At 48.0% G+C, this 15,454-nt stretch overlaps 1 protein-coding gene across 2 annotated transcripts in view; it reads left to right on the top strand.

The window, feature by feature from the left end:
- The window catches only part of E2F8 (E2F transcription factor 8), a 490,718-nt gene extending 476,609 nt beyond the window's left edge, over nt 1-14,109 (top strand). For both annotated transcript variants that reach the window (XM_069623464.1, XM_069623465.1), the window contains exon 13: nt 13,360-14,109. In XM_069623464.1, coding sequence (XP_069479565.1) covers nt 13,360-13,542 — 183 coding nt within the window. In that variant the 3' untranslated portion in view covers nt 13,543-14,109. The remainder of the gene's footprint in view (nt 1-13,359) is intronic.
- Nucleotides 14,110-15,454: the final 1,345 nt, after the last annotated feature.

Below are 15,454 nucleotides of genomic sequence, written 5' to 3'. Positions count from 1 at the left end.
AACGTGTTCACTTTGGAGATCTCGGCGCGCCTCGGTTCTTCTGAGTTCTGTTCTTTCGGTTCTTCGAACCTGTTCGTTGTGAAGATTTCCATAATGTCTTTGGCTTCTTCCACCCCGCGGCCGGGTTTTAAGAAGTTTCGGGATTGCTGGTCCAAGATGTCGTTGACGGACTCGCACGATGCCTGCCTCTGGTGCCTCGTTGAGGGCCACAACACGAATGATTGTATAGACTGCCAGTTGCTTACGTCGAAGGCCTTGCGGGAGCGTAAGAAGAAGCTTTCTGTTGGTAAGGTGGCCAAGCTCCGCTGGGCTTTCTACTGACGATTCGAGGGGCGACTCTCCGCATCGTCGGTCCGGGGGGGGGGGTCTCGGTCGCCATTCCTCTGCCTCTGAGGCACTCACGGAAGCGCTGTCACCGGTCGCCTTCCTCGTCCAAGGACTCCGCCCGTCAGCGGGTCGCTTGTCCCAACAAGCATTCCACTCCTGCGGAATGGGATTAATTTCAGCAGGAGATGATGGCGATTTTTCAGTCGCAGGGCTCCGTTCTGTCGGCGCTGTCGAAGGATGCCGGCCGTGACCGTGCTAGAGCCACCACCCGCACGCCTTTGGGCTCGGGTGATCGCCGCGATCGTCGAGCACCTTCGAGGTCTCGATCGGACAAGGTGGATCACTCTAGACATGCCTGCTCCAGGTCCCGGTCCTAGACGCCCTTGAGACCGCCAGAGCCTGTGAGGTCTTCGAAGACTTCGGCGCCGAGGTCGTCCAGGGACTCTCTCGAGGCTTAGCCTCTGAGGAAGCCATCGGCGCCCAGGTTGTCTAAGCACACGCTCAGGGCTCCGCCCTCGAGGACTGTGTCGAAGCCATCGGCGCCATGCTCAACGTCAACGCCGATTCCATCGGCGCCTTTTCAAGGCTGCTTTGTCGGAGGTTCCCAGTGGCACGGTGGATCCCCCTAGAAAGGCTCTGGCCAAGTCTAAAAATGTCTTTGTCCCTTTTTCTGTGCCCCCATTCCAACCTATGGATTATATTTCTGAGGTGGAGGAAGGGTATGAGGAAGGTTTGGTTCCTGCTGAGGTACCTGAGATTTTGTCTGGTCATAGCCAGCTTGAAGACCTGCGTCCGTCGTTGCATGACGCCAGTGGTTTGGACACCTCTCCGGAGGTAGACTTCGATAGGCTTGAGCCTGGCACCCACGCTGAGTCCTCGTACTGGTGACTAATGTCGAGGATAACGGAATATTTGGGGTGGTCTGTGCCACCAGTGGATTTTCTGCAGGATGACCTGACGGATATCCTTGACCAAGGTCCACCAACTGACCCGGTACTGCCATTCCATATGGCCTTGCAGAGAAGGGTGGCAGCGGCTTGGACTGCTCTGGAGAATCTCCCGGCAGTGAGCAAGTCCTTGCTGAAGAAATATCGTCCAGCCAGTAGCGACCCCAGCTACTTAACTACGCACCACACTCCGGAGAGTTTGGTGGTGCAGACGGCCCCGGCAAAACAGGCGTCGTACTCCACCATCCCTCCTGATAGGGACGACAAGCGTTTTGATGGCTGGGCGAAGAAAGTGTTTTCTTCAGGGGTTATGGCTTTACAGGCAGCCAACTCTGTGTGCTTTAGCACGTTTCACTCATACTCTGTGGAACTGTCTCTTTGGCGGCTGAACGTATTCCCGAAGGGGAGGAACGGGATGGTTTTCTTGCTCTTGTTCAGGATGGCAAGGATGCCATGTGTGAATCCGTTCGGTCGGGTCTGGACATGGCAGATTGCATCAGCCGGTCCATTGAAGCGAGCACCGTAATACGTAGATTTGCGTGGTTGCGGAAGTCGGGGTTTCCTCCTGATGTGCAAAGCCAGCTCCTCAACATGCCCTTTGATGGTGAACATTTTTTTGCAGCAAGGCTGACGAGAGCCTTGAGAGGTTGCAGACCTCCAAAGCTACAGCGAAGTAGTTGAGCGCTGCAGTTCACCAACCTCTGCCTTTTCGTCCTAGGGGACAGCAATGGAGGGGAGGTTCCTTTCGATATTACTCTGACTTGCAGCTTCTCTCGATCTACTAAAGGATAAGGGGCCACAGTAGGAGTACCAGAGGTGGAAAGCAAGGTACTCGAGGTGCCAAGGCCGCTCGGGCAGTTGCCTCTTTACCCTCAGGCAATGCTGCAGCCGTTTCAGCTCAGTCATGAGGCCATGTCCCATGGTTCGCCGGTTGGGGGGGGAGGCTGGCGCAGCATCTTGAAGAATGGCATGGCATTACTTCAGATGTGTGGGTTCTGGAGATCATAGCCCACGGCTACTGTCTTCCTTTCCGGCAGAGGCCTCACGACAATCCACCAGGGAATCCGGATCCGCTCCTTGCGCAGGAAATACAAGCTCTGCTGGAGAAAGGCGCCATAGAACTGGTGCCTGTAGCGGAGAGGAACAAGGGATGGTAGTCCCCTTATTTTTTTATTTCAAAGAAAGACAGAGGATTGAGACCCATCATGGACTTGCGCGCTTTGAACAAGCTCCTCGGGAAGGACATGTTCCAGATGGTTACTCTTTCTCAAGTCCTCCAGGCCCTTCAACTTTAGGACTGGTTGGTGTCTCTCGACCTCAAGGACGCTTACTTACATGTGCCGATCCATCCCAAGCACAAGAAGTACCTGAGGTTCACTGTTGGCGATTCGCACTTTCAGTTTCGGGTCCTGCTGTTCGGATTGACCTCCGCCCGAGGGTTTTCACCAAGCTCATGGTGGTAGTGGCAGCGTATCTCAGGAAAGGGGGGATTCACGTCTACCCCTACCTGGACGATTGGTTGATCAGGGTGCGCTCTCCCGAGCAAGTCCTGGATCATCTGTCCGTCACCTGCCACTCCCTTCACAAGCTGGGCTTCTCCCTCAACTTAAAGAAGTCCCACTGATGCCAACACAGTGGCTCCAGTTCATCGGAGCAGTGCTCGACACATCCCTGGGGCAGTGTTTCCCTCCCCAGGTGAGGGCTCATCACAGTCAGCAGATGGTGCACAAGTTTCAACATGCCCAGAGTCTCCCAGTGTTCGAGTTCTTGAGGTTGCTCGGCCTCATGGCATCCTGCATTGTTCTGGTGCCAGAGGCCAGGTTGCGGATGAGATCTCTGCAATGGGCTCTCAAGATGCAGTGGTCACAATCCTCTGGCAGGATGTCGGACCCCGTTCAGGTGCCGCCCTCGGTTGCCCAGGACCTTCTGTGGTGGGCCGTCGAAGGCAATCTGATGAAGGGGGGCTCCATTTTGGCTACCCTGGCCGGAGGTGACTATCGTGACGGACGCATCCCTCACGGGATGGGAAGCTCATGCCAACGAGTTGACAGTCAGCGGTCGTTGGTCCCCGTCGGAGTCCAGACTCCATATTAATCTGTTGGAGCCGAGGGCCGTCGGGCTTGCCCTGAAGGCTTTTCTGCCGACTGTGCAGGGGAAGAATGTCCTGATTCTGACGGACAACACAGTGGCCATGCACTACCTCAACAAAAAGGGGGCGGGGGGTAGGGTCACTTCCTCTGTGCAGGGAGGCGATGCAGCTTTGGTTATGGGCCATCCAGCAGGAAATTTCGATCTCGGCAGTTCATCTGGCCGGAGACGAAAACGAGACGGCAGACGCTCTGAGCAGGCAGAGCGCGATCTCTCACGAGTGGGAGCTGGCTCAGGAGATTCTCCTGGAGATCTTCGCCCTTTGGGGGACCCCACAAGTAGATCTCTTCACCTCCATTGTCAACCGGAAGTACGATAGGTTCTGCTTGCGGGAATATCCTCCAAGAGGAGCCTTAGGGGACGCGTTCGTGGTGGAGTGGTCCTTCCCACTGTTGTACGCGTTTCCTCCAGGCCCCGTCATCCCGCAAGTGCTGCGGAGGTTACGGAGGTTCGGTTCCCGGATGATCCTCATTGCTCCGGCATGGGCCCGGAGAACGTGGTACCCGGACCTTCTCGATTTGTCCATCTGCCCTCCACGTCGTCTTCCCTACCGAGACGATCTGCTCTCGCGGGGGGGAGGGGGGGGGTCAGGTTCTCGATCCAGAGGTCAGATCCCTCAACCTTCACGCTTGGCTTCTGAAAGGTTGAGGTATACAGATTGTGACCTCCCTGAAGACGTGATGGAGGGGTTGCTTTCGGCCAGATGGCCGGCAACAAAGTCCCTGTACCGTTGCCGTTGGAGAAAGTTCTGCGACTGGTGCAGGGTTAAGAATGTGGATCCTTTTTCATGTGACATTCCTGTGGTTCTGTCCTTTTTGCTTTCTTTAGCCCACAAGGGCCTGCAAGTGGGTACCATTAAAGGTTACCTGGCGGCGCTGTCCATATTTAAGCGCTCGTCTGAGGGGTGTTCTTATTTCAAAATTCCTTTAATTTCTCAGTTTTTAAAAGGGCTCACTAATGTGTTTCCACTGTCACCTTTCCAGGTGCCCGGTTGGGATTTGAACCTTGTTCTAAAATTCCTAATGGGTGCTCCATTTGAGCCTTTACATTCCTGTCCTTTGAGACTGTTACTCACTCTGCGAGCGGAAGTAACTGCAACTAAAAATACAGTTTTAAGGATGTGAGTTGCAGGCACTTTCTGTTAAGCCACCCTTCAAGGTGTTTCATACGGACAGGGTTGTCCTTAGAGTCCGTCCTTCCTTTCGTAAGTGGTGTCGGAATTTCATTTATGCTAGAAGGTCATTCTTCCAGCATTCTATCCTCCTCCGCATCCTGGTAAGGACGAGGAGCGGTTCGATAGGTTGGATCCTAGGAGAGCTTTAAGTTTCTACATTTCACGCATGTCCCGTGTCCGAGTGGACGATCAGCTCTTTATTGGTTACGCTGGAAGGCGTTTGGGACAAGCTGTTACTAAGCAGACTTTGTCTAGATGGATTATCTTTGCAATTTCTGAATGTTACCGCTTGCCGGGTAAGGACCCTCCGGTAGGCTTACGGGCACATTCTACTAGGCGTATTGCTGCCTCTACTGCCCTGCAGAGGGGTGTTCCTATTCGTAACATCTGTGAAGCAGCCACTTGGGCTTCGGTCCATACTTTTGTAAGACACTACTCCCTAAATTCTATCGATGGGCAGGATCTGGCCTTTGGCAAGGCGGTCCTTTACTCTGCAATTTGATTGGGCATTCTAAATGTCTCTATTTTAAACTCTTTTTTCCCTCCTCCATACGTTGGTACTGCTTTGGGAGTCTGTCATAGATATGGAATACGTCGGAGGACCCAATCCCCTCGAAGAACAAGTTACTCTTACCTGGTAACGTCCTTTCAATGGGATGGACTGACAACGTATTCCATATCGCTCCCTCCCTACCTGCCCCGCTACAGAATTCCTTATGCGATTGCAGCTTATGTTTCGGCAAGGCTTTCTGTGGTCATACTGGCAGAAGATTGGTGCCGCACGTTCTGGGGGAAAAAACTACAACTGAGGCTACGGGCGTCGTGTGTCCTACTTATAACATCCGGTGACGTCGGCTCAACGGAGGCCCTCGAAGACAGCGTATCGACGCAGACGCCGAAAATTTTCCGAAGCAGCACAGCTGTGGTGATCACCTGTCATAGATCTGGGATACGTCGTCGGACCATCCCATCGAAAGAACGTTACCAGGTAAGAGAGTAACTTGGTCTTCTGCCATGTTCGTTCTCATAGAGGGGCGCCCATGACTAATTTTTGGTCCTATGGTGTAATACCAAAGACATCAATCCCATTGAATGTTACTCTACACATATTGTGTAATACCTGGATCGGGTCTTGTATTCAACTCCCTGAAGGCTCACCTAACTGCACTTTCAGCCTACACTGTCCCAGCAGAAAGTGTCTTGGTGGAAGATTCCAGTGATTAAAGCTTTTATGGAAGGGGTTAAGAGAATGTATCCTTACATTTCCAACCCGGCTCTCGGATTGGACCTTAATGTGGTGTTACCCAGACTCATGAGGTCTCCATTTGAACCTATGCACAAAGCAAGCCTAAAAGCACTCGCTTACAAGACAGCCTTCCTAGTGGCAGTCCCGTCCATACGAGGAGTTGGTGAACTACAGGCTCTTTCCGTTGTAGACCTTTTGTCACAATTCAGAGATAAGGTGGTTCTGCGCACTCACCCAAGGTTTGCGCCTAAATTTATTTCAAAGTTCCATGTGAACCAGTCTATAGAACTGCCTACATTCTTCCGGAACCCTACTAACGTGGCAGAAAGAAGCCTACACAAACTAGATGTGCACAGGGCAGTCATGTACTATCTGGAAAAAACGAAACCACTAAGGGAAACAAACCAGTTTTTCTTTTCGGTGGCAGCTGGTAGAAAAGGGGACCCTGTCTCTAAATCAGCTATCTCTAAATGGATTGTCAACTGCATCACACTCTGCTACAAACTTGCCAAGAGAAAACTGCCCTTCAAGCCTAGAGCACACTCTGCTCGAGGCACAGGGGCTTCCATAGCATTCATTGCAAATGTTCCTCTCGAGTCCATTTGCAAAGCGGCAACCTGGAGTTTTGTACGCACCTTTACAAAACACTATTGCCTAGACACTCACTATATTTCTGATTCTCAGGTGGGACAAGTAGTACTAAGGCAAGCTCCACCTTTTTTTGGTCGCTTGTTTTGCTGTTCCGTTTTTCATTTTTTTTTTGTTTGAAAGCGAGTACTATTTTTGGCCATCCTTCTTTTATTTATTTATTTATTTATTTTTTGCTTGAATAGGACAGTTGGCCTCATTGTTGTCACACACAGCTGTTGACGTATCATTGCTTGGTTGAGTATTTGTCAATGATGGACATGTTATTACTGAGTTTATATTGGCCGCATTAGATAAGGCATCTTGTGGTTCACTTCCTGTCGCAGCAAGGGCCGAGACCCCAGCGGTGGGTGGTTGGCTCTTGATCTTTAGGCTGGTCTCTACAATCTACATCAGACACTGGAGATATTTGACCCGTTTTCGCTACAGGTAGGGTTGCTATTGTTCTCCGCTGATTAGAAGATGTCATAGGATGTGCTGGGTTCCGTTATGTTAGTTATTCCTTAGATCTCACCCAAATAGATGTTTGTTAGTTTGTAGTTTAGTTATAGGCATAACAGTATGAAGGTTGGTATTTGTTTTGACTGAGTTTGGTGTCGAGATGGACTCTTCATTGGTTCTTTGCCACATTTCAGTATCTCTTTACCTACGCCAAGCTGGATCTTTTTGTTCACCCCGATGTCGCTAATGTGATCGCTTAACAGTTTTTGCAACAAGTTTTCTCATTCTGTTTCCTGGTGGAGTCTTTGTTGTAAGGAAGTGCTGAATACATCCATGTGGATCATCTTGGTATGGGTCATGGCAAGTAAGGTTGCCTAGTCCTTAAAGCCTTCATGGATTGATTCATTTAGCTTGAGAAACAGAGTAATGGCAATTGTTAAAGCAGATATAAATTACACTGCGTTTGCAAAGTATCCTATTTATTTTTTTCCGCAATCTTTGCTGGCAGTGTGTCTGGTTACATCTTTGTTTCGACAACGTGGTATTATACTTCAAAAAGAAGCGGAAGAGAAATGGTGCTCAATCTGATTCTACTTTTATTCTGGAATTGCCTTTTCTTTTCTACGCGCCTGCCGCATTGCAGCGCTTACACATTTTCTGCTGTTGGACTCAGAGGTCCTTTGTTAATAATTTTTGCAGGCTGTGTTGCCGAAATTAGAAGATGGCTGCCACCTTCACTCATGATATGAGCCCTGCCTAAGGGCTCACCCATTCGCCTGTTCAGCCTTCTTCAACCAATCGGGGTCCGGCAGGCTTAGCTGGCCCACTTCTTAAGGCCCCTGTCTGCTCCCTGTCCGCTACAGGTACACTTGCAACCCCCCCCCCCTTCCTGGTCGCCAGTGATGCTGTGTGTACCCTCCCCCTGGTCGCCAGTGATGCTGTGTACCCTCCCCCCTCCTCGTCACCTGTGAAGCTGTGTGTACCCTCCCCCTCTACCCCTGGTCGCCTGTGATGCTGTGTGTGCCCTCACCCTGGTCGCCTCTGATGCTGTGTACCCTCCCCTTGATCGCCTGTGATGCTGCGTGTACCCTCCCCCCCCCTGGTCGCCTGTGTTGCTGCGTGTACCCTCACCCTCCCCTCTGGTCGCCTCTGATGCTGTGTGCACCCCCCACACCCTGCCCTCTGGTCGCCTCTGATGCTGTGTGTACCCCCACCTTGCCCATTGATTGACTTTAGCATCTGTGTGCTGCTGCCGCCCTGCAACATGGGGTGAGCACCATGTATTTGCCCATTGCTGGACTTTGCATATATGTCCTGCTGCCGCCCTGCAATAAGGGGTAGGCACCGTGTATATGCCTATTACTGGACTTTGCATATATGTCCTGCTGCCGCCCAGCCACAAGGGGTAGGCACCAAGTATCTATCTGCTGCTGCTGCCCTGTAACATGGGTTAGTCACCATGTATTTGCCCACTGATTTGACTTTGCATCTGTGCGTTGCTGTTGCCCAGCAACATGGGGACAGGCCAAATGGATGTGATCAACATGTACTTCACTTTCGCATTCTGCGTATGATGTATTACCTCTTGCACTTACTGTAACCGTATTCTTGATTTAAAAGCGCCTAGACACCTGAGTTTAAGTGTCAAAAATAAAAAAATTGTTTTTACTAGAGCTTGTAGAGTCTGCAGAGAAATCGTAAGAATCAGTCGCTTATGGTTCCTATGTTTATTTTTGGATTTGTTTGGCGATATTGTGTTCGAGTTTGGTCGGCCCCGAGTTTGGTCGGCCCCAATGTTTTGATGTCGTTCCGTTGTTCGCATGACTTGAGTTTTTATCCGTCGCCACTGGACAGAGCGCTCTCGGAGTTTGCAGAGTTCTTTGCATGCCCTATTTTGATTGATAAACTCCCATTTAAGCTCACCCGCACTCTGTCCTGGCCTTATTCCCATCCTGGGAGAGTCCATTATTGTCTCTCATTGCTGGGAGGATCGTGCTATCTGGGGACGCTTGCCTTCATGGAGTACACCGTTATTTTTTTCTTGCACGTTCCGTGGAGCATTTATACATTGGGGAGATGTATAAAATGAGTTGGGCAGCACAATGCCTCACTTTCGAGTGAGGGATCGTGGGCATCAAAGACAAAAGGTATGCATCTTAACTGGGATGCAGATTTCCATGTCAGTTCTGGTTCTGGTATTTGCTTATCGGGCGTTTTCTGTGTGTGGAGCTCCTGCTCAAGGGAAACGTTTAGATCACCTCCTGTAATGCACTCAGCAATTGCAACCTAGTTATCGCCATTGTTGTGTTCTTGCTCTGTGTCAGTTTTTCCATCAGCCGACTTTGCTTGTGTTATCCTTTTGGAGGGTATAGCCCGTAGCAGACTTGGGGACGTCTTATAGTCCTTGGCCATTGAGCGTTTCAGGCTGTCTGATGAATGCTCTTCCCATATTTCTGCTCGGGCTAGATTTCTCTTGCTTTCTTTTCATTAGTGTTGATGCTGGACACTGTTTCCCTGTGGGCGTGGTTGCCAAGTTCACCGCTTGGGCGGCTTGCAAGGAAGCCACCGCCATGCTGATATCCGCGGCACACACAGGACCGATGCCCGCACACAAGACCGACTCCGCTACGGCAGAGCCGCACGAGGCGCACCTTTCCAGCAGGCAAGGCTCAGCCGATCTCGGCCCTGGGCTGCATGGCCTGTTCGAACTGCCAGCCCTGGAACTGATCCACACCTCACCCAACTCTGCGGGGGCGCAAGCAGTTATGGTGTCGGCGCGACTGGTGGGGGGGGGGGGCATTTCAGAGACACTTAATGTATTTTTGCGATAGATATATAGTTCATTACAGTATGTGGAAGTGACAATGCTTCGTTTTCAGTAACAGACATCATCCTGTTGTTTGACTCATTGTGTCTGAAGTTCTGCTCTTGGCTATGGGTCCACTGAGAGCTGACCAGGTTGCATGTCTCGTGTAGTTTGCTGTGTTTGGTCATGTTCTGAGCGCCACGAACAGCGCAAACAGCCACTCTGTGCCGCTCTGCAGGATGGAAGCTGTTTTTAAGATTGGTGCTCCCCCTCCAGCAATGAGCAGTGTAGACCGACTGCACAGCAAAGGTCCTCGGCACAAACAGTCACTCGCTTGCCACTCTGTTCCTGAGTGAGTGGGAACCTTTTTTTCCCCACTCACCCCTTTTACTCTATGGGAGTCATTTCTATGCCTCCTTTTTGGGCATCTACATTATATTAATGCAGCATACAGCACTTTCTGTAGTGTTGCTGGGGAGCCCCTAGGGCTTCCTTTTTTTCTCTAATTTACCTTGTGTGAACTAATGTTCCCGAGGTAGAAGTATGCTTTGCATCCTTTCTACAATCCCTATAGGGAGATCAGCACACCCCACCTTATATGGAGTGCTGAGGGGATACGCTTTATCCCCTTTCTCTCTTTCTAACATTTCTGTAAGTGACCAGCATACCTGAATGGCTGGCGGCAGTGGATGTGTTCTTCCGACTTTTGTGTGATTTTTACTCGCAGTCTGTGTTCACAGCCACGGTAATGCACAGAAGGGTCACCATTGACCCAAAATGCTGACTGTATTCTTGTTTTCGCCATTTCTTGTGTGCTTGTTCGTTCTTGGTCCTTCTGCTGTCCTGCATGGGGGAGGTCTTGGTTTGATTTCTGTCTAAGCCTGGAATCGTTTGTGAAGCCTGCTGATGCTACAGAGTGTCTGTGAAGACAGAAAACGAGGGAGGAGTCTTAAACTACTCAGTCCTTTGTCTTCTGGCATGCCTGCATGGGACCAGTTCCAACTGGGAGGCTGGCTGTCCTGAAAGACAGCCAACCTCCAAGGTTTGACTGTAGCATGAGTTCTGATTGGCTGTTTTTCTGGAAGCTGAAGACAAGTCGACCACTGGAGCTGAATTCGATGAGTAAGAAGAGTCCCGAAGATGACTCCGACCCTTGGACTGGTGGGACCAATCAGTCTTAAGAAAACCTGTATTCAGAGCCATCCCACGACTAGCTGTGACCTTTGTGGGCTGCAAACCACCAATACCCTGGGACCTCGAGGCTGAGTGCTGTATATCGTCTTCCGAAGAACGAATCTCGCTGAAACTTCGGTGGACTCCTGCTGGACTTCCAGAAGCAAGATTCAACTAAGAAATTGATGCCAATCGATCAGACAACCGTTCTTCATCTGGTGTCTTGAAAAGGGTGTCAAAATCACTGGCTCACGAGAAGCATCGAATAATCCTTTGCTGGGAGCCTTTCCTCAACTGCTGCTGCAATTTCCCATCCAGTGCCCTTTCTTTCATCTGAAAACCAAGAATCCAGGGATCGGGTCCTGTAACTGCTACATCGTGAAGGCGTCCATCTGCAACATCTTCACTGCTGAGGTACTGTGTGGCTTGAGGTAATACTTAAAGTGGTTGTGTCGCTCCGCTGTGGTTAGGGCGGTCATTCGTGTGGTTGGCTGTTCGCCCAGGCCTAACACTGGAATGCATGCAGGGAGCCTGCTACGAATTCCCTAAACGCTCTTACAGATGCTAAAATACTGTACTTGTTTCTGTTTTCCTACAGTTTTCCTGTTCTGCCTACTGTTGGCCCCTGGAACACCAGTGTCCCCTTCTGCCTCTGAGAACACTCATGCCCTAGATTAGGGAAGGACTGCTAAAGTATAAGGCCTCTGTGGAAGAATTCTTACAACCTGTTATTTGTTGGTGCTGTAACTGTATATTCCTGAAATAGAATGTTACAAAGTTATTACTACCTTGGAAGTGCATACTGCCTATGTGAGAAGTATAACAAAGTTATTACTTTCTAGAATAGTGGAACGCAATTTCAAAGGTAAGCAACATTGTTGGTATAACTGAATTATTCTTGAAACAGAATAGGAATAGTTTACTACAAATAGGTTTTTACTCATCTTGAATCGCATACTGTCATTCTAAAAGTCTTATACTTTGGTTTACTTACCACAATTATTGTGTTGGTTTTTATGTTGTGTTTATTGCTTATAATAGTACTTACCGTTTCTCTTTGCCTGTGTGTGTATATATAAAATAAACCTTATTTTTACAATATATCAGTGTGTGTTTCTTTGGACCATATGTATGCTCCAACTTCTTTGTACCTTCCTACAGCCCTTTCTGCCTCCTAAAATGAGCCTGGCTGCGCTGCCATACTACCATTATCTTGATTGGTACAGGCTTGAACTAGAAGTTGGAGTTTGTGTATTGTCCAAGGATAGTCTTATAAAGTCCTTTGGGTGGACTGTAGAAACACTGTCCTATCACCTTCTCTCTCCCCTCCCAACCCCAACTCCCGCACCCCCCTCCCCAACCACATTCTTTTAGGGCAGAAGAGAGAACACAGACTGGACCATAAAAGCAGAAGGAAATAAATTGCCAGGTCTGACAAATACCAAATGGATAGAAAATTCTGGTTCTCCTCTGAGTAAGTGGTCAGAACCTTAAGGAGGGGATTTTGGCACATTCCTCTTGAGGTTGTACAGTGAAGACCATATTTTTGATAGGGGTTTGATTGGGGAAATCTGCAGGGAAGTGACATGGTTGACTCGGCATACATCTGTGGAGCATGATTGCTTGAAGGCTGTGTTTGGTAGGTCTGTTCTGCAACACACTCTTGGATAAACATCTCTATGATGCATCCAAGGCTCCCCTTCCTAAATTGTTAGTTATTTCTGTGAGAATCTTTCAACAATGAAGAATCTGAAGAGGACATTGGATCCATTAGAAAAACAAGTTACTTGCCTTACAGTTGCTTTGGTTGTGATAGATACTTTGTCTCCTCTGCATGTTCTGTATTGTGCTCCTTCCTCCCCTCAATTTCCTCAATGTCACTAAGCCCACCTGTGGTGGGAATTATCCGAGTAACTATTGGGCAGCAGAGCTGTGAGTATAAATGGCACAGTGAGAGTATAATTCTAAAATTTCCGAGAGTATAGCCTGCTGGTTAGACATGTCAATGATGAAGAATATGTAGAGTAGACCATGAATTCTTCGGAGCCAACACAACCCATAAAGGAAGTAACCTATTTTATCTTCATCAAACAATTTGGTTCATTTAAGGGGAAGGTGGTGCTCAGAACACATTGAAATGTACTACCAAAATGTCCCATCAGTGATGCTTCTTTATGCTATGACTGTCCCCTGCTTCTGGTCATATGAATCATTGCGGTTGATTATCGTATGTGTACACCCTTCCTCTCCATGTCTTTGCTATAAACGTTAGTCCGTATTTTTGCATAACCACTTGGCGCATTTCCTCAAAGGAATCTTAAGATTTATATTGCATTGACTCATTTTAAGAAAATAAATGTGTAGTTTACTTGTGCGCCCGGTTTATATTTGTATTTCTGTATCGGGAAATAATACAAGCATTGACTGGCATTTTTCTCCACTTGAACAGTCGTCTATGCCGCTGACGCCCAAAGGTACGCAGCCAGTGGAGGAACATTTCTTCCGAACTCCAGGAGGTGTGACTACAATGTCCGCTTCATCTCCTACCGATGCAGGCAGCACTAGTAAATCGTCCGTTGGAGCTGTTTCAATCCCGCAAAGAAAACTTGATGTTGGCGCAGAGGTTCTGTGAACTGCTGGCCAGAACGTTGAATTTCGTCACTGACTTGAAGTTCTTGTGCAGTTATCGTTGCACACATCTTCCTATTCTTGCCCAAGAAACTGGGCAGAACAAATTACAAGTGTTTTTAACTTGCAACTATTGCTGGATGTGTTGGTTTTAAAGGAGAAAAAAATGTGCCTTCAGTGCTGGAGTTTGTACCTTTTTATGACAATGAGCATATGTGCAGATTTGCAGATTCGCTTATTTTTTCACGAAGCATTACTGTAAACTGGTTACGTTCCTGTTTATATACGAATACTGCAGTGTTAATGCGTTTCTGTACAGTTTATCGTAAACTGTAATTAACATCTGCACAACGTATTAATACACCTTTGCACAATTGAGTACTGTGATATGTATATACTGTATTTTTTAAATAGAAACCATAGTTCTATTTTAATGTAATTTGTTTTACATGTTCCTACAGTAATGTTGTTTTGTAAAGTTATGATACCCTTAATCAAGGCATTGAAAAAAACAACTTGAATTATTTATATAATGTATTTGAATCAAATTTAAAAGACTCACATTCTGAAATGTTGTGGTGTTTTCTGTCATTTAGCCAAAATTATCATTTTAGTGTCTGCCCTCCCAGCCCAAGGGCCAGAGTGCCATGATAAAAACAAAAATTGTTTGCACCGCTGGTATGTGATGGTGAAACGGATCAAGCTCGCCAAAATGGAGATGTTTGTGTTTATTTGCATTGGTTTAAATAACAGGATGTCAATTTTGATCCAAAATGATTTAAAATAATACATTTACCTATGGCATTCTCACAAAGGGTGCCCGTACAATAGCACAAATGAGATCAAGTGGTGAGACAATTTGAGGCTGTTAAAAAAAAAAAAGGGGGGGGGTCTGGGGGGAGATGCGCACAAACAAGCTAATGCAATGATGCTGGCCACAATCGTGTGCACAGGTCTTTTTTGTTTTTCTTTCTCATGTCCCCATATTCCTTAATTAGTTTCTTTAGACTACTGATTGTCATTGTTCATGTTGATGCTGTTTATCGAAAGTTCAATAAAAAAAAAACTGTGAAGGGGGGGCGGGGCGGAGGGGTATATACAAGGGACAAAACAAACAGAAAAATAAATATATATATCCAGTGATTTACAAAGGTTGCATTAACCTAAGTGGGAAAGTGCTTAAAATTGAAGAGTGCTACATAGATATAAAGAATGACATTAAGTGTCACTAGAGGAAGTGGTGAGTTAAAGCAGAGAGGATGGGGTAAAGGGCAGGGGGTACTCCCTCTATAGCAAGAAAGGGAAGTTTAAGCCAAGCTTTGAAGAGTGCCACATTTGGGTCCGCTTTGGTGATACTCATTCCGGTGGAGATGGGAGAAAGAGTGGAGGCACAGAGGGCATTGGACATTGAGGTTGAGTGCATTAAAGAAATGAGATGGTGAGTAAACAGATACAATCAGGCAGGTACTGTGGAGAAGCACAATTGATAACTTTGTGCTCAGCCACTCCCTTTTCAAGTTCTTTCTCGTACTCTACACTAAGAGCCAAACAGCTTTTTGTTGGTAGGTAGAAGTGGGGCAGAATCAGGGTAGATTGTAGAGAGTGCGGGTAGCAAAATTAAGGACATTGCATAGAGGGAGGAGTAAAGAGTAAGGCAAAGCAGTAGGCTTCAGCAGTAGCCATGTTTTCAGAGTATGAGGTTGGAGATTGGCGTTTCTTTTTTTTTTTTTTAAAAGAATGGTTAGAAATTGACTGCAGCTGAATGAGAGTGGTAGTGATGAATTGTTGCAGTCCAAGGTCGTTATCAAAGAGAGCCTTAAAGTTTCTCAGGGAGAAAGGTCGGGTGGGAAGGCGGAGACAGGATCATATTGGAAGTCGTGAGAAAGAGGGCTTCCTTAACCATGAGGCAGCAGAGG

Source organism: Ambystoma mexicanum, chromosome 11, assembly GCF_040938575.1.
Source record: "Ambystoma mexicanum isolate Mex_15411 chromosome 11, UKY_AmexF1_1, whole genome shotgun sequence".
Classification (NCBI taxonomy): Eukaryota; Metazoa; Chordata; class Amphibia; order Caudata; family Ambystomatidae; genus Ambystoma; species Ambystoma mexicanum.
Note: the sequence above shows the minus strand (reverse complement) of the source record. Positions and strands in the feature narration are given on the sequence as shown.